The sequence below is a fragment of the Miniopterus natalensis genome, chromosome 13, assembly GCF_054644295.1.
Source record: "Miniopterus natalensis isolate mMinNat1 chromosome 13, mMinNat1.hap1, whole genome shotgun sequence".
NCBI lineage: Eukaryota > Metazoa > Chordata > Mammalia > Chiroptera > Miniopteridae > Miniopterus > Miniopterus natalensis.
This window is the reverse complement of record NC_142093.1, coordinates 48,682,101-48,704,496: the sequence shown is the minus strand read 5'-3', so window position 1 is coordinate 48,704,496 and position 22,396 is coordinate 48,682,101. Positions and strand designations below refer to the sequence as shown.

Sequence of the window (22,396 nt, the reverse complement as noted above, 5' to 3'; positions counted from 1 at the left end):
AATCCCTGGTTCTGACATTTTTAGGGTTGTGAAGCGTTTTAATTCTCCCATGAAAGGCCCAGGCAGGCCTTTCCCTGCCAAAAAATGCAGATTAAGATTTTTGCATCTACTTTCAGAGGGTTTAGACCCCCCCCCCAACAATCCATCGACAGAACCGCAACTTAATCCCTGGACGGTGTCGTTGCTGGTGTCCTGAGGTGTGAAGCTGTGCGCACTCTGCAGTCTAGAGAGCTTTTATACAGGGAGATGAGGGAGAAAGGGCCCCTGCAGAGCCATTGGCCTCCCCTCCAGCTAGAGGCCCACCTGGCCCAGGCCCTGGCTGTGCATTCACGGTCTGCTCTGCTAAGAAGCCGCCTGGTATCAGAGCAAGTGAAAGGAATCTGCAGGAAAGGAACCCCTGAACCCAACACCAAAGTGGAGGCTGGGCTGCTGCCTTGCTGCATTCCAGCTGCACCAGTCCCCCTGCCATCTCTGCTGGTCAGCGAAGCACTTGGATTGGAGGAAGTGAGGTGGACCAAGGATTAGTTCAGGTTGAGCAAAGATGACACAGGCAAACTGCAGGGTCCATACCAGCCCCCACCCGAGGCATCCTGCTGACAAGTACCCTTCCCTCCGGGGGGGGGTCGGGGGGGGCGGCTGTGTGCCATCCCCACCTCTGTGCCGGCCCTACGTCCAGAGAGTCAGACTTGGAGAGGCCTGCAGGGGCTAGAGTGGTCATCCACGGCTCTACTTGAGGGCAGAGGACAGGAGGGCAGTGTAGTGGGGCTCTCGCCGGCCCACTCCCCTCCCCAGCTCAGGATACCTGGAGGCCCTTTTGTGAATGGAGCAACAGAGCCAGCTTCCCCAGAAACAAATGTAGGAAAAACCCAATGGATGCTTCACACTAGTCAATCTTAACAAGAGCCAGGGTCACTTCGCCCACTGGCAAGAGTATCCAAGAGTCTCTGGACCTACAAGTGCAGGTGGATACCACATGAACTCAGGGGGAGTTTAGCAAGGGCAGAGCAACCTCTCCTGGAGCCCATGACCAGTGCCTTCCCCCGGTTAGAGTGCCTGGCTCTAACAGGGCCCCAGGAAGGCACAAGGCTTGTCTTAGAGGAAAACACGTGGCACCCTTAACCCAGAACGATTATTTTATTCAATAACTGCTGATGAGTGAATTTCCTCCTTCCCTCAACCAGGCTAGAAAAACATCTGATGGGAACTGCACGGCCTCCATGGGGGAAGCCCAGCTGGTAGGCAGTTAGGTCGGCAGCAATGGAGACATAGCCCAAGGCCCTGTTCTGTATCATACACAGGGGGGAGGAGAGACTAGAGAGATGAGAGTGGGATAAACACAAGGCCAGAAACCCCACAGGGGCCCTGATACTGGCCTGGTGGGTGGAGGAGAGGAAGGCAGTCCCAGCTGCGGCCTCAGGTATCTTGCTCTGGTTCATGCTGCCCCCTGTTGGCTGCTGCCACTGCTATCATATCCCTTCAAATTCTAACTACTATATGTCCCTGTCTGGTCCCTGTCTTAGGACCACCAGGGGCCTGAAAGCCCTACTTGGGAACATCCTTCAATGTGGGGGCATGTGGAACATCCTGATGGGACTCTCCCACCTCACAATCCATTCACTCTCATCAAGATAACCTGGAGCCCAACTTGGTGAGCTATAGCCCAGCTAAGATGACAGCAAAGTTCTTGCTCTGGAGGCAGATCTGCAGAGAGTGGGTCAAGTCTAACTGCTCCCGATGTCTCATGAGGATGAGGATCCTTGGTTCCCCAGACCAGGCCCAGGAGCTTCCTACGTCCCTTCTGCTGAGGTGTGAAGGGGCTTGGCCCAGCCACGGTGTTCTGGACACATTTGCCATGTGCCCTCTGAAACCCCTGTGGCCCAGCCCTTCAGTCTATCAGTCAGCCTTGGATGATCAGACCAGCCATGTGCCTTCAGATGAGGGTGGCGGCAGGTCACACACGCCTGTGAAGGTGAGATCCTTGGAGTGAGGGGCTGGTGCCTCACAGCACTTCTGTGCTCCCAGCAAGGTCTGTGCCTTTGATACTCCAGCCAAGTAGATCTCCAGGGTCTTGAGCAGCCGCCTTGGGCTCTTCTTGGCCAACACTTCCAAGTCTGGAAAAGAGAGCACTGGGAACACAGTCCAGGACCTAGCAGCTCTAAGGAGTACCCCCACCCCAGATCCTATGAAGAAAAGGTGAAGGAGACTTCCAAGATGGGGCGCTTATCACAGAAGGAGATCAAGGAACCAGAGAGACCACACACACTACCTTGTCGAGGGCAACTGCGACTTTGAATAGTCTACTGTCCGACCCAGCTTTTGATTCAGAAAATACGATTACCGTAGGTTTAAGTGCAGAAAGCAGGGAGAGGGTGGCAGAGAAAGGAGAACTAGCTCCAGAGGGTGGGCTGGAAGGGAACTGTAGCCAAAACCAGCGTAGCCACCACTCTGAGGTCGCTGGGCCTGCAGACACCAGGAGTTCTGGAGCTAGGCCTCCCGGGAGAAAGAGCATACCTTTGAGGACAAAGCCTGAATCTAAGATGGTCTTCTGCTGTGTCCTCCAGACATGAGCGAGGTGGAGGAAAGTGGCGGCATAGAAGCTGTTCACCACTGGGATCACCTTCTGCTGCCGATTGCACTCCCTGCAGGATAAGGGAGGTGATCAGCTCAGCAGTGGACAAAGGCTGACATTGGACACCCTCCCCAACTATTCCCCCAGGGGAGCCATTCCCCAGGCAGCCTTTACATCTGAGGTCAGGGCTGGGGAGGAGGGATGGGCTAGGATGCACCACTCGTACTACTGGTGGTGCATGGGGACTTTGCCTAGTGCCCACAGAAGCCTGCAGGTGGGGAAGAAAGCTGGGGAGAATGAGACACGCAGGGAGGGAACCAGGCTCTGCTGGGTCCCTCTATTCAGCTGGTGGGGGGGGTAAGTGTGGGGACTCACCTGGAGAGACACTCCTCTCTTAAGGCCTGGATTGCAATGCGGGTGATATTCACGGACATCAAACAGAAGGGGAATTGCTGGAATGGAAGTGGTACCAGGTCAGTGGCAACCTATGTCTTGCCCTCTGTGTTTCCCAACTTCCACAGCCTAGCCTGGCCTGCAGGCGATAACAAGTCATAGCCCAGCAGTAGCAATATTATGGATGCTTATACTTGATTTTCACAGGGATCTTCTTCCCATCTTACAGATGAGGATACTGAGGCTTGGTGACCTTAAATATCTTTCCTGCCCTAGCTGGTTTGGCTCAGTGATTAGAGCGTTGGCCCGTGGACTGAAGGGTCTTGGGTTCAATTCCGTCCAAGGGCATGTACCTCGGCTGCAGCCTCAATCCCGGGCCCTGGTTGGTGCGCAAGCATGAAGCAACCAATTAATGTCTCTCACATCGATGTTTTTCTCTTTCTCTCCCTTCCACTCTCTCTGGAAAAAATATCCTTGGGTAAGGATTAAAAAAAAAAAATCCTTCCTATGGCAGTGCAACCAGTATTCCAACTAGGTTAATTCACTCCAAAGCTGGTTTGCATAACCCCTGGGAGAGCTCTCCTGCCTCTTCAACATCCCGACCCATTAGCTCTCCTTGGCCTCCCCCAGAGCTACCCATGTGCCACCCATGGACCACAACGAATGCCCCCTGGGGTTAGGATGAACACAAGAGAGTGAGGCCCAGGTATCTAACTAACTATATAGGTTCTTCAAATCTCTTCCTCCCTTCTCTAGGCTTCTGGTTATTTGACTGTTCATAAGTACTTCATCCCGAATCAGACAGAGAAGGTGCCAGTAATTGGAAAGTTAGCCTTGACTTGCTGGCCAGCCCATCTCTCAGTAACAGAGAGGCTGAGAACCAGCTGTGCAGGCCAAACTCCTGAGAGGGGAAAGCATGAAGTCCAGCCGGGCACTTCACCAGGATGAGCCCCAGGCTCCCTTGCAGGGTCCACCTCAATGCTTTATTTTTAGAGGACCAAATTCCTTCCTATTTAAAAACAACAATGCACACAAAAGTAAGCAAAGGAAAGCTTTTTGCAGGGAATTTGCAGATATTACATGTTTGCACTGTTGCACAAGGGCATCCACTGAGAGTGACCCACAGGTCACTGCACTCCGTAGCGTAGAACAGGAGTCAGTCTCTTCATCCCATCTACTTCCCCCAGGAAGAAAACTCATTACGTTATGATGTACTGTGCTGCTGAGTATGGTAGCAACTAGCCACATGTACCTATTTAAATTAATTGAAAATTAAATAAAATTTTAGCCCGGCTGGGCATGGCTCAGCGGTTGAGCGTCGACCTAGGTGATCGGGGTTCGATTCCTGGTCAGGGCACATGCCCGGGTTGTGGGCTTGATCAATGACTCTCTCATCATTGATGTTTCTCTCTCTCTCCCTCTCCTTTCCTCTCTCTGAAATCAAAGATATATTTAAAAAAATAAATAAAATAAAATTTTAAAAGCAACTCTTAGTCATCCTAGCAGTATTTCAAGTGCTCAGTAGCTACTTGTGCTTTGCTGCTGTATTGGACAGTGCAGATCTTGAGTATTTCCATCACTGCAGAAGGTTTTGACAGCACAGACTGAACTATAGAGGAACCTTCTGGTTCCACAAAGATTTTTCTCAGGGTCTTCCATGTCACCTGGATTCCAGATCTTGGCCTGGCCACCTGCTAGCTGTATGTCCTCAGGAAGGCAACCCAAATTCTATGAGACTCAGCTTTCCTATCTCTCAAAATCAAAAAGGAAATACACTTTGCGTTAATACAGTGGGCCTGAGACTGCTGTCCTTAGAAAGGCCTATGTACAAGGTTAGCCCTTGGCTGGCATCTGGGAACTTGGATTTCGAGAGACTCTCACCATTCCCTCAGGATGACTCACTGTGCTTAAACTCTTTGTGCAAATAATATAGTTTATGTTAAACACCTGCTTTCCCTCTGTGATTCTGCAATTCTGGTATATGCTAGACAGATGGGGCCTGAATGACCAGCCCTCAATAAAAACCTTAGGTACTGAATTTCTAATGAGCTCCCCTGGTTGGCACCATTTCATTTGTTGCACAATTTGATGCTGGAGGAATTAAGTGTGTTTTGTGGATTCCACTGGGAGAGGACTCTTGGAAGCTCACACCTGGTTTCCTATGGACTTTGTTCCCTGCACTTGTTCCCGTTGCTGATTTTGCTTTGGCTGTACTAAATCTAACTGTGAGTACGACTCACTGCCAAGTCCTGTGAGTCCTCCCAGTGAATCAGAACCTGGGGGCTCCTGGGGACCCTGATACAAGTGCCATGCTGGATGGAGTCAAGGTGATAATCATTACAAAAATTCTACAAGATAGGTTTTATTATCTATGGTTTACATTTTCTATTATCCCACAACCTACCTCACAGAGCTGTTCTAAGGAGTAATTTAGACCACATATGCAAAATACTAAGCACAGCACCAGCCTAAGTAGGTGCCCCTGACTAAATAGGAATGGCATGTTTTAAAAATTCTTGTGCTGCCCTGCTAGTGTGGCTCAGCGGTTGAGCATCAACCTATGATCCAGGAGATCGCAGTTCGATTCCCAGTCAGGGCACATGCCCGGGTTACAGGCTCGATACCTGGGTTGCAGGCTCGATCCCCAGTGAGGGGCATGCAAGAGGCAGCTGATCCATGACTCTCTCATCACTGATGTTTCTATTTCTCTCTCCACCTCCCTTCCTCTCTTTGAAATCAATAAAGATATATTTAAAAAAAAAAATTCTTAATGGTAACGGTTGAAAATTGCTGCCCTAGACTATTCTCAATATGGCAGCTCATAGGATCCATTTAAAAAATTTTAGTTGGATCATGTGTTCCAAGCTGCTGAAAACCCTCATTTTGCTCAGGGAAAAATCAAAAGTCCTTATCATACCTACTAAGCACTACATCATCTGGTCCCTGTTACCCTCCAACCTCCTTTCCTACTGCATTCCCATTTTTCTTCTGCTCCAGCTGGCTTCCCTGCTATTCCTTCACATGCCAGACACACTGTCTCCTCAGGCCCTGTGCTGTAGCTGCTCCCTCTGTATGGAATACTCTTCCCCCAGAAACCAGCTTGGCTAACATCTTCACCTCTTCAAGGTTTGGTTTAAGTCTCGCCCTCTCATGAGAGCTAACCTTGACCACCCCATAAAATACAGTACCCCCCACCCCACATTCTCCAAACCACCCCACCTGTGCTTTTTCCCTAGCACTCATCACCTTCTAACATATCCTATAGTGTATTATGTGTTATGCTTACTGTCTTGTCTTCTCTGCTGAAAGTATCTTTGTCTTTTGCTCACTGATGTGTCTCAAGCATCAACAGCAATAACTAGCACAAGAGGTGCTGAATATTTAGTTAATGAATTCCAGGTCTCACAAATCTGGGAGATGCATGACAAGAAACAGGTCAAATTCATTTTCTAAAATGGAGGGACTACCTACCACCTTTTACTAACTGGGAAAACCATCAAACCCAAGCCCAGAGAGCAGGCCTGGACAGAGACTGAGGGCTACAGAAGCCACTTCTGGCCTGTCAGTAACTCCACGTGTCACCTGACCCTTGGAGGCAAACATTCTTCTATGGGGCACACAAAGGTGGACTCTCCTCCTTCAGGCTCAGGTATTTCCTCAGAGAGGGTGGCGAGTAGAAACACTAACATCACAATTGTGCCCAGTGCTTTTGTACATCATCTCCTTTAATTTTCCCAACCATCCAGCTGAGGTTTCCATGATTTCCATTCAAAAGATGAGGCAACCGAGGCTCTGGGGAATTGAGGTAATGCTTGAAACAAATGCTAATGAGTTGTAGAGCTCAGATTCCAGCACTGACAGGGGAGACCATTCTTAGTTTGCCTCAGCCCTCCTAGAGCTCTCAGCAATTAGAGATATTTACCCACGAGGCCCGCTGGCTTCTCAAAGAGCCCTGTGCCCAGGTCCTAGCTCCACAGCCCTCTCTGCTGGCTTTCTGCCAAAGCCCCACCTGGATATGGTGATGAGACAGGCGGAAAATCTCCTGGGCCATCAGCAAGGTCTTTGAGTCCATCACCAGGTACAGCAGATGCAGTAGGGCAAGGAAGCCTGCTCCTCTCAGGTCTGTAGCTGGATTTGCTCCTATAACAGAAACCATAAGGAAATTGAGGGTGATGGGGAACAATAATGAAATTCCTGTGAGCTTCAATGACTTAGTTATTGGCCAAGTGGAGAGCCTAGGCTTCCTCTGACTGTAACAAGATGCCCCTTAGCAGGGCAGTCAGAAAAGTGAGGCTTTATTCTTTCCTGGTGCTATGTAGCCCCCCATCCACTCTGGGAGTGTCAGTGGAAGTGAAGTGGATGTCAGTGGAGGCTACATGGGAACAGTAATGAGACACCCCTGCCCTTCCCAGCCAGTGGTATTAGTGGAGGCCAAGTGGGGTAACTGGGTTTCCTACCTGGCAGTAATGAGGTGACACCCCTTCCCCCCTGGCTCAATATCAGCGGAGGCCTGCTAAAATAGAAGACTTAAAGAAGATCCAGAGTCTCACTACACAATACCCAAAATGTCCAGGACACAATTAAAAAATCACTTGTTAAACAAAGAACTAGAAAAATCTCAATTTAGGTGAGAAAAGACAATCAGTAGATAGCAACACTGAGATAACAGAGAGGTTGGAATTATCTGATGATTTTAAAGCAGGTGCTGTAGGCAGAATAATGGCCCCTCCAAAGATGCCGGTCCTCATCCCCAGAACCTATGTATCTGTAATGTTGCAGGCCAAGGGGCAATTAAGAAGCAGGTAGAATTAAAGTTGCTAATTAGTAGATAAGAAGATTATTCTGGATTATCTGGTGGGCCCAATGTAAAAAGTGAAAGAGGGAGGCAGAAAAAGAGATATGAGAACAGAATCAGGCTCAGAGAGATGCTATGAAGGAGGAATGCAGGCAACCTCTAGAAAAAGGAAGGGAAACAGATTCTCTCCTGAAGTCCCCCAAAAGAATGCAGCTCTGCTGCCACCTTCATCTTACCCCAGTGAGACCTGGTTCGGACTTCTGAACTACAGGACTAACCAATTTGTATTGTTATAGCTACTAAACTTGCAGTAATTTGTTGCAGCAACAATAGAAAACTACCATTGCAGCTATAATAAAAATGCCTTTGGTAAGAAATTACTAACACACTTAGAAAAGAAATGAAAAACTGAAAGTCTCAGTAAAGGAGTATCAGATATAAAGAACCAAATAGAAACTTTAGAACTAAAAACATAACTAAAATTAAAAACTCACTGGATGGGATCAACAGCAGAACAGAGATAACTGGAAAGAATCGGTGATCTTGAAGATGGAACCATTTAAATTAACTAATCTGAACAACAGAGAGGAAAAAACAAAACAAAATGAACAGCACCTCAGAGATCTATGAGCTATGGACAGCGCCTGTGGGACCTGTGGAACAATAACAAAAGACGTAGCATTTGTGTCATCAGAGTCCCACAAAAGAGGAGAAAGTGTGGTGATGAAAAAGTACTCAAAGTAATAATGGATGATAATTTATCAAATTTGGCAAAAGACATAAACGTACAGATCTAAGAAACTAAGCAATCCCTAAATGGAATAAGCTGAAAGATATCCACACCAAGCAAGACACATCATCATCAAACTGCGGCAAACTAAACACCAAAAAAACAGAGAAAAACAACTTAACTATCAGGCAGAAATAATTCAAATGGCAGGAGCCCATGAAGGCCAAATGGAGATAGCACACTTTTCAAGTGCTGAAAAAGAACTGTCAATCTGGAAGTCTATATCCAGAGAAAATACCCTTTATGAGTAGGGGAAAAATCAAGCCATTCTCAGATGAAGGAAAACTAAGAGAATCTATCCCCAGTAGACCTACGTAAGAAAATGGCTAAAGAATGTTTTGAACAGAAAGGAAATGATAAAAGAAGGTATCCTGGAATATCAGAAAGGAAGAACGAACAGTGGAAAGAGTAAATATATGTGTAAATACAACGGACTTTGCTCCTCCTCTTGAGATTTTTAAGTTGTTTAATGGCTGACACAAAAATCAAACACTCATGTGATTTTCGACATATACGAGGAAATATTTAAGACAATTACATATGAGGGAGGAAAAAGGGACTTAAGCATATTGTCAGTGCCAACAGACTGTCAATTAATTATGGGCATATAAAGTTTCCTTTAAAATTAAGATATTTTCCTATTCTATGCAAGTATAATTTTGCATGATTTTGAAAAAAGGTAGCACAATCCAAAAGCAGGTGAAATCATTTTGTTTCACTCAAAAATAAAATAAAATCAATATTCATCAATATTAATGGAAAAGAGGAAAAAGAAAAAACCAGATTTCAAATCATATCACTCAATGGCTTCCACCTCACTTAGAGTATTTTCCAATGGTCTGCAAGACCACAAGTGAACCTTTCTATTGCCCTCTTCTCCACTTCAGCCACACTATTTCTCTAACAGAGTCATGCTTGTCAGGGCTTTTGCATTTGCTCTACCCTCTTCCTGGAATGCTTTCCCAGACATCCTGTCTCATGGTGATGGCATGACAGGGAGACCCTGGGATCTCACTCTAGTCCTGGAATCAGGGGTCCAGAAAAAGAAGATGAACCGTTCCTCTCTTACCCTGAAAGCCCAGATCTTCCCAGTGATCTCCTTGGAGGGCACAGTCAAACTTGGAGCCAGTCAGCTTCTTATAGATGGTCTGGAGGACTCGGCCATGCACTGGGTCTTGGCTATCCAGGCCACCTGCTCCAAAACACACCCATGCTCTCTGTTGGACTGCCCTTCAGGAGAGGACTGAGTGCTTCTCAAGGTAGATCTAGACTGTACTCAAGACACCCTGTTCTCCCAGACTTTTACCCCTCAGTTCCTGCTCCCCACGCCAGCATGGAAAATGCAAGACCCTTGGGTGAGGCTTAGTAACAGGGTAGGCAAACAGTGCACTCTGCCTGACCTCATATGCAGCACCTGCTCTGTTGCAGCACCAGTGCACTCACACTGAGCAATAGTGAGGACCAAGTCCCTTTCTTCACGGAGACCCTGGTGGAGCTTTGGAGGACCGAAGAGGCAGTGCCGGAGGGCAGCAAGCCCAGTCCTTCGAATTGTTGGCTGGATTCTTTTCTGGGGAGAAAGTTGCAGGTAATGGGTAGTGTGTAGGGTTCACCTGCTTTAATGAACTTGTCATTGGGCTGAGTACAGAGACCATTCTTGCACAAAGAAGTAGATCCCCTAATTAAGTGGCTGGTCTCCAGGCCAGGGAAAGAGGGCAGAAACTATGAAGCATCTCTGGAATCTCTGGAGACAGGCTCTCCCAGCTCCCAGGTTCTTTGTAAACAGAGAGAGATGTCCCCAAGCATAGGCATTATCTGTCAGTTGTCTACATTTGGTCCTTTGGGCTCTTCCAGAACTAGCTATTCCATTGACTGGCTGTGGGGAATCCCCCATGTGGTCCCACAACCACCAGACTAGGTTTCTCAGCAGGGCTTCTTCTGAGTAGCCTTTGTATGTTTGTCTCTGTCTCTTTTCACAAAGGACATAATTTATAAAGTCTAACAGCATTCTCAAATTCCAGGATGAGAGAGCCAGTGGGGATGGGAGTTTAGTGGAGACTTTTTATGGAGCTAGATACCTCTGAGGGGAGCTAAAGCCTCTGCCACTACCACAACCAGCACTTCCTAAATCAGGTCATGTGGACTTATTGCTAAGGGCCACTGCCACCTGCCTTAAAACAAACTTGGGTAACTTCTAGCAACCTGATTCCTGTCTTTTCAGCCTCTCTCTTGAGCCAGATTAAGGTAGAAGATCTGAAATCACATTCCTCTAAACTCTACTGGTTACTCAAGATGTTCCAGAAAGCTTGCCAGCTTTTATTCTCAATATTCTTTCTTTTCCCAATCTTACATATTTTTTACATTCCTAGGGAGTTCCTGATACCTTGAGAAAATGGAAGATTTTCCTACATTAGCCATGAATTAATTACTCAGCTCTCTGGGCAAGCTGTCTTGCTTCCCCAAGGAACTATCTAGCATTTGATTCCAGACCTCCCCATCCCTAAGAGGGAAGAACAGGGAGCAGCTATGGGGACCTCTGTATGACAGGGCCACGGGAGATCTGGGGCACAGTCCCAGAAAGGCCATTGGGGCTCTCCATGAAACACAGGTCTTTGGCCACCATGATCCTGTGCCCCACGACCTTTTTTAAGTGAGGTAGCACCCTCAACTGGAAGCTTCCATCTTACTTGCCCAGTGCCCTATCCTGGTGGGATAGAAACTTGGCTCCTGGGAAGAAGGTGCTTTGCTTGAGATACCGAACCTCTCTACTGTCATACCTTGAAGGAGGAGAGGTCTACAGTCTGGAAATGTTGCAGGGCTTCACTGAAGGAGATCAGCTGCCCAGGCTGGTCTGAGCTGGTCTGGTTCCCTGTGGCAAAAGAGGAAGACACCCCAGGATTTGTAACAGTAGTCACTGTGTCAGCAACCATTCACTGAGGCCTTCCAGTTGTCACCCCTAAGCCCAGAACTGGCTTCCAGCTATCAACATCAGACACCCAAAGCTATTACAACCAATCCTCTTTCAAGAGGCTGGCGTAATTTGCTGGGCCAACTCCCTTTTCGAATTGGGCTGTTCAGCAGCTTGAGCCGACGTATGCAGTGAGCATGGATAGATCTGCCCCTCAGGGTTCCCTAAATTCCACTCATCTGTGAGGGGGCAAGTCACTGACTAGAGTAGGTACCCACATAAGCACATGCCACAGGTTTGCCTAGAGGTCTTTCCTAATTTCTACTTTGCCCCTTCTCACAATCTGTATATGAATGACCCCCTCTCCATTCTTTGTTCCAGTCCACAGGGAATTAACTTGTCATTTAACAATAACATCTCTCCAGGGCTCAAGCTAGATATGGGTTCTAGTTCTGCTTTCCTATAACTCTCAGAAAGGGATGTGAGAGTTTTCATCAAGCCCTCAGAGCCTTCCAGCAGATGGCTTCAGCCCTCAACTCCAGGGATTTCCTTGTAGAGTGAACAACCTGCTCAACCTTATGCAGGGCCCTGGCTCCTGCCTCCATCCTTATACCTAACCTCATCACCCTACAGAAGCTGACCCAGGCCAACGTCCTCCCTGTCATCTCTCAAGGTCGGGTAGATGGCAGCCCTTCCCCCATGGCATTTATTCCCATTTCCTCCAGAATGTCATCTTTGGATTTGGAAAGAGATTTTATTCAATGTCACACAGCTAAAATAAGAAGACTCAGGAAGTCTGTCTCCTAATCCCAGTCACAGAAACATGAGCCTCACATGTGGACAGTACCTTTACCAGTAGCAGATTGTATGGAGATAGTGCCATTCTTGCAGTTACCTGTCTCTGGCTGGATGCTGTTCACAGCTTCCCATTCTTCTTGGGCTCTGAGCACCTCTGGGCTCACAACTGCAACAGTGAGGAAAGGAGACCCTCTGAGATCTGGGTGGTCTGGGTTACTGTCAGCTCCCAGCCTTATCTGCCTGCCCTGGGTCTTGCTGCCCTCAGATACCCTCTTCACACAGCTGCCAGAGTGAGATTTTAGAAAGGGAGATCTGATGTCCTCTCGTGGCCCCCTTGGTCAAAACCCACCAGGGATTCTCCATAACTCTTAAGGTATAACCCAAGTGTTCACTACAGTATCTAAGTATCTTCACAATCTGGACCCTTTATACCTCTTTAGCTCTGTCCTAGGACATACAGAATAGCTAAAGTTTTTCTATACTTCCCACCTTCAGTGCCGTGGCACAGACTGCTCTCCCTCCGCTGACTGTCAGTACCCCAGGTGCTCTTGCCATCAGTTCCAACCCCTTCTGGTGTAGCTCCTTCTCATCCTGCAGTTAATTCTGATTTCACCCTCACCTGGATGCCTCATCGCAGTGTTGTGACTATCTTTCCCACTGCACTGAGCTACATGAGGGCAGGGCTCTCTAGAACCTAGCATAGTGCCTGACACATGATACTTGCTCAACAAACATTTGATGAGTGAATGAAAGCTCAACAAAAGGGGGGAAAAAGCAGAAGAAAAACAGCTCTCTATAGCCACTACATGGCCCTTTTCTCCAAACCACAGCTGTTGCTCTCTAGCCCAAATTGCCAGTGGTGTGTCCTGTCACTGGCTTTTCCCATTTGCTGTGGAGGACTTCAACAAATAGTGGAAAGGATGACTGGACTTCAGTTAAATACCAAAAATCATGATCCCTCCAGCCTCAGTGGTAAAGCAGTTTAGGACAGTTCCTCTCTGCCTTGAACTCTTGGCTGAGAACATCACATGACAATACACTGTTGTGAAAATATACTTGCTAATTAAATGAAATTCTATCAAAACCTCAAAACACTACTGGGTAATGAGGAAAAGAAAGCAGCTGGGAAGCAGTAGCTGATAGTTCCTGAAAGCACACTCTATAGCAGGGGTGGGGAATGTCCGGCCCTCAGGTTGTATCATTTGGTCTGGCCCAGCCAAGGCAACTGCAGGTGGGACTAAAAATTCAATAAATTCAATTAAATGTTTGACCAAATATAGCAGGCTAATTTTTAAGTTGATAATTTTGTATGGCCCATGAATGATGTTATAAATATCCAACTGGCCCTTGGCAGAAAAAAAGTTCCCCATCCCGGCTCTAGAGTTTACAGTTCATGAATGTTTCATCTCTACCACTTACTAGCTCTTTTCCTTTGGGGGAGTTACTTAACCACCTGTAATCAATCATGGGACTCCTGTGACGATGATGTAACTCTTCGAATTCTTTGGGGAGTATGTGGCCCAAAGGAAAATGCTCAATACATGTAGCTAGTGTTGAAGACAGAGTCATGGGCTTGGGTCTAGCAGCGCAATGAATAGTGGCGGCAGATGAGATGGGTTCAGAGTCCTAAATGTCTGGACCTCTGGGAAATTCAGTCTTGCCAGCCGCAAACTCTAGGTGGGGCAGCAGACACAGAACCTCAGGGCTTCCAAGATGGATAACTTCAACAGACTACAGAATACTTAACCATGAATGGTAAAAAACAAACAAAACACTTCCCTCATTTCCCTGCATGCTGGACCCTTGGGAGATAAAAAGGAGGGACAAAGTGGCTGAACAAAAAGAGAAGAGTGGAACAGCAGCAATGAATGCTTAAGACGCTAAAGAGGGGCTCCTCACCCTTCATTTCTCACTTACACCCAGGTTTACTGACTCTTCACACTTCAGATCCTCATTACAAGCAACCTGACTGATCTTTCACCCCACACAACTCACCAACAAATAACTCGATCAAAGACTGTGATCAAGGAGCAGAAATGTCACCAGCAAGGGTGTAGAAATTTGCTGTGACAGCAGATTAGTCAACCGAAAGTACAGATCTCACCCTGGCCAGGTAGTTCAGGTGGTTAGAGTGTCATCCCAATACTCCAAAATTGAAGGTTCAATCCCCAGTCAGGGCACATACAAGAATCAACCAATGAATGCAATGGAACAACAAACTGATGTTTCTCTCTCTCTCTCTCTTTCAAAAAATCAATCAATCAATAAAAAGAAAGTACAGGTCCCAACTAGCAATTGCAATCTGGGGCCTATAAACTGGAGACAAAGAGCACAAACTGTGGAAGAGTGTCTTTCCTTTCCTTTTGGAACCAGGTAGACTCCTTCCCCATCTGAAGATGATACTTACATGAATACTAATTTCCACCAACAGAAGATTATAGAGGCAAAACGGAAGTTTTCAGGATAATAAACACATTAGTATGGTTCTCTGTCTTTTTTCAACTGCCTCTTTCTTTAGGCTCTCTTCCACTTATTCACCTAGTAAACATCACTGCTGATTTAGTCAGCCTACTGCTTTAAATTAGCTGAGAGCAATCTCAAAATAAATTGTAATTGTTTAATACAATTAAAAATATCGGGCACATAATGCCAGTGGTACTGAAATATAAAATATTTTTTTAATTTAAGGTAACAAAATGCTATTAAAAGACATTTCATCGACTTCCAAATAATTTTTCTACCTTGGAATATTTTTAATAAGCCCCCTATTTTTGGAGATTAAAATTTCAGTTTGCAGAATGTAAAGATAACAATACATATCAACAAGTTCTCTCCGTGATTTACATTCTGCATGCTAAGCCCTTGACATTATCTCATTTAATCCTTTTAAAATCCCCATCATACCTGTTCTGGTACAATCCATTCTACAGATGAGAAGTGAGGGTTAGAAAGATTAACTAACTAGCTGGAGGGTGAGAGCCAGTACCTAAATCAAAGCTGTATGGCTCCAGAACTGGTGTTTCTGAATTGGTGAGGGTGTCTTTCTGTGGAATGAGCTTTAAATATACAGGGTGGGGCAAAAGTAGGTTTACAGTTAAGAGTACTCGAAACACAGAGTTTATTCTTATATTACTATTTATTGTATTATTTTTGCATACAAACAACTGTAAACCTACTTTTGTCCCATCCTGTAATATAGGAAAGAACCATGTAAAGCAGATAAAATAGGGTGCTTTTTCAAAGCCTTTTTGCATATACTGTCTTATTTCATTATTATTGTATCTTTTTAAGGATAAAGGAAGTATTACTATTTCCATTGTAGACACAGAGATTATATGATTTGCCCAAAGGCACACAGTAAGTCACTAGCAGGGCTAGTGGAGCTAGATTAGAACTCAGATCTTGTGACTCCTCCAGGTTGATTCAAATTTTCCCTGAATAATGATAAATCTACAAAATTCTGTGGGACAAGTAGTGAGAAATTCAAATGATGAATATCAGGTCCACAGAGAGCTCTGACTTGGGCCCCACCCAGGCTCCAAGGGCCCTGAAGTGGACCTTACCGCCTGTTGCCCATCCATTAGCTTCTGTTGTCAGGGACCGGAGGACGCTGTGGTTCTTCAAATCCGAGATCTGCAGGGGCAGTGATCTTTAGTGTCAGGGTAGAATCAATGTCCCCCCAACCACACAAGCACATCCTACCCATTGTACTGAATGTCCTTCAAATTGGAGGCCAGAAGGATCTAGTCTACCCTGATGGGTAGATTAAAGCCATTCTTAAAGAGAGGCACCTGGAAAACTTCAGCTATGATGTAGAGGTTGGGTGATGTGGGGAAGTATATGCCTTCCATGAATAGTAAACTATCAAAAATTCACACAACTCAGCTGAGACTGTGGTGTGCCTTTGGTATTACAGTTGCACCTTATATTCTGCTTCACTATAGCAATTATTTTATTAGAGGTTGTTTTGCTTGTTTGTGCCCCACACCCCTTCTCCTGAGTGTGAGCTTCTGGAGGGCAGGATCTATGCCATCCTGTGTCATGGGTTCCTGGCACTACACAGCAGCATGCAACAAAAACTTGTATTGGCAGAGGTACTAAGGTGTGGGCAATATGTACATGAATTCCTCTGAAAGCCAGAAGAGCACTGTTGTCCTTGTCATATGGTGGAGAGTTCCCAGCAGACACACTATCAACCTGAAAGACAAACCAGAGTCAGGTTCCCAGGCACATGTCAGCCCCCAAAGATTACAGTTTAAATGTCACACCTTTTCCCAGTACCACACACACACACAAATGGATGAACTCCTAAGAAGTTAACTACAGGGAATACTACAAGGGAAAGCCTCTGTTTAATCTAGTTTTAAGAAAAACTGCAAAAAGATGAGTTAACGTTATCTCAAAAATCTTATACGATTTCCTGGCTTTGTTAAAGGTCTCAGGGCTCTAAATAAGTGAAGTTCAGTGAGGCAGTTCCCTCACTTTTGGCTTTTTTGCTCAGCCAAACCTTTTCCCCTATTAGAGCTTAAAAAAGCCACCTGGCCAACTTTTTGCAACTCATATCACCAAAATAGGGCTAATTTACCTAATACGTTAAAAATTAGTCCTATAAACCAGTAAGGAAAAAAAACCCAACCCAGTAGAAAAACAGACATAGATATGGACAGTTTAACACAAAAGGAAACACAAATAGTTCTTAAACATATGAAAAAATGCTCAACCTTACTCATGACAAGAGAAATGTCAAATAAAACTACTCTGAGATAATATTTTCACTTAGGATATTATCAAAGACCAAATACTGGAGAGTAAATTGTTACCACCTCTATAGCTTGACAATACCTGACAAAATCATACATGCTTTGTACATTCTGGGCCTGCAACTGCATTCTAGGATTCATCTAACAGATATACTCATTCATGTGCAAAATGAAATGCTTACAGTGTCATTCGTAGTAGTACTGTTTATAATAGCAAAAAGGTAAAAAACCCCATAAATGTCCACTAATGAACTAATTAAATAAATTAAAGCATATCCACTCAATGAGAGCCTATATAGACATAACAAAGAATAAGAAAGTGCTTTATGGACAATATGAAACAATCATCACAATATATTAAGTAAAAATGCAAAGGGCTGATTATATACACTATTTTACCATTTGTATTTTTAAAAAATACATAAACATAATTGCTTGTCTCTGCAGAGGCTATTTCCAGAATTACACCCAAGGAAGTAGTAACTTTGCCTCCAACATAAAAACTAGGTGGCCAGGGAACAAGGGTAGAAGGCAATTTTTTCACAGCATATCCTCTATACTTCTGAATTTTGAACTATGTGAATGTATTATGTTCTGTAAAATACATAAAATAAAAAATAATAATTAAAGAACAGTAACTAATAAAGGAATCATTGCTTAAGCCAAGGCCCTGGAATCCCAGATTATCCCATTACTCTAATCCCTCCTACGAATTTTTGCTAACACTCCTTAAATTCAGTTTTGATTTTTTATGCCTGGAACACAAGAATGGACACCCTAAACACACCACAGCTGAGCCAACTCCTCCATACCGGCCTCATGATGCCTAAGCACTAGTGTTTCCCACTTCAATCCAATGAACACACTGTTGCAATTCTTTTCACTTCTATTCCTGGGGTCATGTCATTTTCCTCTAGAATACACACCCACCTCCAACTTCTCTGTGTCCTCTGTTCCCTTCAAAATTAGTTCCATCTCCTCAAGGTGGCCTACCTTACCAACCAGGGCTACAATGGTCTCTCACTTCTCTAAGTCTGAAAGCCCTTCTAAATGTACCACAAGTTTCTCTGCAGCAGCCTATCTCCCCAACCAGAACCTGCTGCTTTGAGCGTAGGGACCTTCTCTTACACAGTCAAACCTTGGTTCTCAAACGTCTCCCATCTTGAACAATTCCCTTCTCAACCTGACAACCCTTTCACGCTGATACCTGTATGATCAGCCACACATCTCTCAGGCAACAAAGGAAAGAATGAGAGAGTATGAGTCAGTTTACCACTACATGTTGTTAACATCTCAGGAAACTGTGTTGTGAATATTTTCATGTTTTTTTGCTTTTGTTGCTTATTATTAAATTCTCATTTTTTACTATACATTTCATGTCCTTTTTGTTTTTAAAGCATTTATTTATAGATTAAACAGTACATTAGACATATACTGTATATAAGAAAGGTTAAAATGGAATCATTTTGGGATCTGGGATGGACTGATTCAATTTACATTATTTCTAATGGGAAAAAATGATTCCATTTTCAAACAGCCTTCTGGAACGAATTAAGTTCGAGAACTGAGGTTCCGCTGTACTTCTTTTCTATTTCCCATATTCATTCACATAGTACTAATTCACAAAGTATGTTATCAAAAATATTTGGTGATTCATCATACTGAACAACTCCCTGCAGGGATCTGTGTACTCAGGATTCATTTCATCCTTCCTTCTCCTCTCCAGTTCAGTCCCCTCCAGGGTCCAAAGACTTTCCTTTCGAAATACAGTTCACCTGTCTTAGTACAGTGAAGAAATCTTCCTGGGCACCCAAAGCAAAGGCTTTGTCCTAGTTCCAGCCACTAAATCCCACAGGCTCCATTTAAAATACATTTCTGGTCAGGGCACATACAAGAATCAACCAATGTGTGCATAAAGGAGTGGAACAACAAACTAATGTCTCTTTCTCTCCCCCTCTCTCTCTAAAAAGAATATATTTCTGGTAAAAATCATGGGAAAGGTAAGGTTCACACAAAGACAGGTCACATTGAAGCAACAGCCCTGAGGATAATCAGGCCCAAGCAGTGTGTGACAGAAAGGGCCAATAAGGTAATAATCCAAACTGATGAAATACTGTACAAATTTCTGGGAAGATTCCTCATTGAAATTCTCCTTCCACCTAAGCAAATTCAAATCCAAATCCCATAACCCACTTAGAAAATAAGCTCTCAGGAAAGGCATCGACCCAGAGGTGAAAAAACTTCTTCTAATAGAACAAAGAGAATGATAATGAGGGTTTTTCCTAAACATTTTTCTAAACATAAAGCTCCAAATTCTCTTGATATATGCTCTTATTACTATTAATGATGTATCCCAAACCAACACCTTTTTTCCCCAAACAGAAGTGCTTGCCCGGCCGGGCGTGGCTCAGCAGTTGAGCGTCGACCTGGGATCCAGGTGATCAGGGTTCGATTCCCGGTCAGGGCACATGCCCGGGTTGCGGGTTTGATCAATGACTCTCTCATCATTGATGTTTCTGTCTCTCTCTCCCCCTCTCCTTTCCTCTCTCTGAAATCAATAAAGATATATTAAAAAAAAAAAAAGAAGTGGTTGCTTACCTGTCCATCTCGTAATTCTTTCTCACTCTGGAAAGAGCAAGATTTTTCACTCATGACTCAAAATCATTTGTTCAAGTGAGCTATGTCCTTGGGCTCAGAAAGGAGTTTAATCTCAGTCTGAGATTAGATGCTATGGGCAGAGTCAGAGATCCAACTGCTCTACTTTTGCCTTCCTTTTTGGCAGTCATTCAGACTTAGAGCAAGAAAACAGTCCCAATGTGCCATCACCAGGGTGTAGGAGGTTTCTGTGAGCACTGAAAGAAGTCCCTGAGGTCTTGGTGCCTCCGCCCTTTAAAAAAAAAAAAATTAAAGAGAAAACTGGTTTCATCATTCAGTTATGCCTCTTGAGAAAAACTCTTAAAATCTTTAGGCAGCTGTAAATTTATTCTGAATAAATAAACTGCTTTAGCCAAATGCCTACCTCTTACTACCCATGCCACTGGATGGAAAGAAGGGGACCCTGCAGGAGTCTGAGGGCTGGATTCTTAGTATCCACAAGGTAGCAGCACCACTGTGAGTGGTGGGGTTCTGTTTCTGACAATGAAGTTAATGGGATCTGGGTGAGCTTATCAAAGGGATGAGGATAATGAGTGGCACCTTGAGGGGTGATCTTAGCTGAAGTGCTCAGGCTTGGGTCTGGGGGCTTATAATACTATGTCTGGTTCCTATGACGGTAGAAACTCAAAATGCAACACAATGCCTAGCCTTCTTCAGTTGTCACCAATATTGTACATGTTGCAGCTGCTTAGCCCATTTGGCTTAGTCTTTCATTCCACATCCACCTTAGGAAGAGGGCTGGACAGGCCTATACTTCATCATGGGGGAACTGGACCCATGGATGTGTCACAACAAAAAGTCAGATCAGCCCTGGCTGGTATTCTCAGTGGTTAGAGCATCGTCCTGCACACCAAAGGGTCTTGAAATCAATTCCCGGTCAGGGAACATACCCAGGTTTTAGGTTCCATCCCTGTTCAGGACTTGTACAGGAGGCAAGTGATCGATCTCTCTCATAAATGAAAAAAGAAGCATATCCTCAGGTGAGGATTTTTAAAAAGCCAGATCAACCCTGGCCGGTGTGGCTTAGTTGGCTGAATGTCATCCCATGCACCTAAAGGTTGCCAGTTTGATTCCCGGTCAAGGCACATGCCCGGGTTGCTGACTCAATCCTCAGTATGGGGCGTGCAGGAAGCAGCTGATCTCATCTATGTTTGTATCCCTCTCCTTCCGCTTTCTCTCTAAAATCAATAAAAACATATTTAAAAAACAAAACAAAACTGCCTTTGATCTGGGCTTCATATCATCCTCCCTCCATTATTTAAAAAAAAAGCCAGATCAGAATAGACAGATGGCCTACACACAACTGACAATCATACTTCACAGACTAGGGTGACTAAGGAAGGAGGGTGTCATCTCTATGAGCCCTCCACTGTGGTAATATTATCTGGACTCCCTAAGAACTGGCTGCCAGTCACAGACAGGAATCTTTGTTGGGGTAGGTCACACTGATTCCTCAAACCAAGAGCAGGAATACTTCCAGGCTCTTGGACTGGGCATCTGGCTCACTGTAATTTAAAAAGGAGGGCAGAGCCCCTTACTCATGGCACTTCAGGAACCAGCTCTCTCTCACTATGTCCTCTGGGGCCTCAGCATCTGTTTCCCTTTTCCCCCTCCTCCTTGACCTCCATGACAGCAAAACAGTCATACAGCGGCCAGCCTTGGGAAGGTGACAGGCAGGTATGGTGACAGCAATCTCAGGAAGGCCCTTCCGTTACTGCGCACGAAGTGAGTCACGCAGAGAAGCACGCGAAGCTTTACACACCTGCTAGCTAGCGCCTCCCTTGTGGCTGGAGCACCGCTGGGGGCTTCAATAGCGACAGTTACTGTCTGTACTAGAGAAAGAAAAGAGCAAACTGTCAAACAAGCGAGTACTCGAAGTTCTTAAGTCACTCCCACTGGACTGGAGGAAACGGCCTCCCTAAAAAGAGGAATCCTTTTTAAGTGATTTACGGTGCCTCCACTTTAGGGGTTCCATCACCGGTATGATTTTCTAACTGCTTGCTGGAGCTTAAACTCTCTGGATAGGTATTTAATTTAGAAACGGAGTTCATACCGCAAATACAAATGCGTATATAGGTAGGACAGTTCCCTGATCCTCTCTCATCAGGCTCGTCGCTGGCCGGCCCCGGTCCCCTCACGGCCCCCGGAGGGAGGTGCCACGGGGACCCGCCCCCGCCGCAGGCAACGCCATTCCCGGGCGGGGGGGTGGCGGGGGCGCGGCCAAAACTACTGGCCAAGTTTGGGGGCACGGGGCCAGGCGCTCGCCAGCTGCGATGCGCACATCTCAAGAGAGATCTCCATCTAGCAAGCCAGCCGGCCGGCCAGGCTGTGAGGAGTCCCGACGGACGTGTTCTGTCCGGTGAGGAAAATTGAGCAAAGCGACTTGCCTCAGGTCCTCGGCCGAGCGCGGACCGGAACCCACGTCTCCGGCCTCCCCGTCGGGGTTCTCTCTCAATCCTGAAACTCCCAGCCTTGCCTCGCCCCAGGACCATCATTTGCACCCCACATTCCCCCTCCTTAAGGGCCCCGGGGCTCGCCCGACGCGCCCCCAGAGCTCCCAGAGCTTTCCCACCGCGGTCCCGCCGCCGCCGGGCCCCCTGCGCGCATGCGCAGCGCCCTCCCGCGGCTGTTCGGGCGGAAGAGCGCACCGCGCAGCCCGGCCGGCGCCGCCCGCTGCCGCCCGGCCGTACGGAGAGCCGGGAGGGTCAATCTGCGCTGGAGTTGGGGCTTC

At 45.9% G+C, this 22,396-nt stretch overlaps 1 protein-coding gene and 1 long non-coding RNA gene across 2 annotated transcripts; both read right to left on the bottom strand.

Moving 5' to 3' along the window:
* Positions 1-1,119: 1,119 nt before the first annotated feature.
* Positions 1,120-19,769, bottom strand: ELMOD3 (ELMO domain containing 3). The gene is made up of 11 exons (XM_016201789.2): positions 19,609-19,769; positions 16,370-16,447; positions 15,814-15,883; positions 12,348-12,416; positions 11,322-11,413; positions 9,991-10,114; positions 9,617-9,739; positions 6,972-7,102; positions 2,945-3,021; positions 2,512-2,639; positions 1,120-2,111 (listed from the first exon to the last, which is right to left on the bottom strand). The coding sequence occupies exons 1-11, from the start codon at positions 19,660-19,662 to the stop codon at positions 1,912-1,914; spliced, it is 1,146 nt and encodes a 381-aa protein (XP_016057275.2). The 5' UTR covers positions 19,663-19,769; the 3' UTR covers positions 1,120-1,911.
* A 16-nt stretch (positions 19,770-19,785) lies between these two features.
* Positions 19,786-22,203, bottom strand: LOC148091672 (uncharacterized). Its single transcript, XR_015715538.1, has 3 exons — positions 22,053-22,203; positions 21,428-21,497; positions 19,786-19,897 (listed from the first exon to the last, which is right to left on the bottom strand). It is a non-coding gene; the product is annotated as an uncharacterized LOC148091672 (long non-coding RNA).
* Between the last annotated feature and the right edge of the window lie 193 nt (positions 22,204-22,396).

Coding starts and splice junctions, on each gene's coding strand:
- ELMOD3 (XM_016201789.2), bottom strand. CDS start 19,662: ATGAGTGAAAAATCTTGCTCTTTCCAGAGTGAGAAAGAATTACGAGAT. Junction 12,417..15,813: donor TAATGGATGGGCAACAGGCG/GTAAGGTCCACT, acceptor TCACTGTTGCAG/TTGTGAGCCCAGAGGTGCTC. Junction 11,414..12,347: donor CAGCATCCAGCCAGAGACAG/GTAACTGCAAGA, acceptor CTTTTGCCACAG/GGAACCAGACCAGCTCAGAC.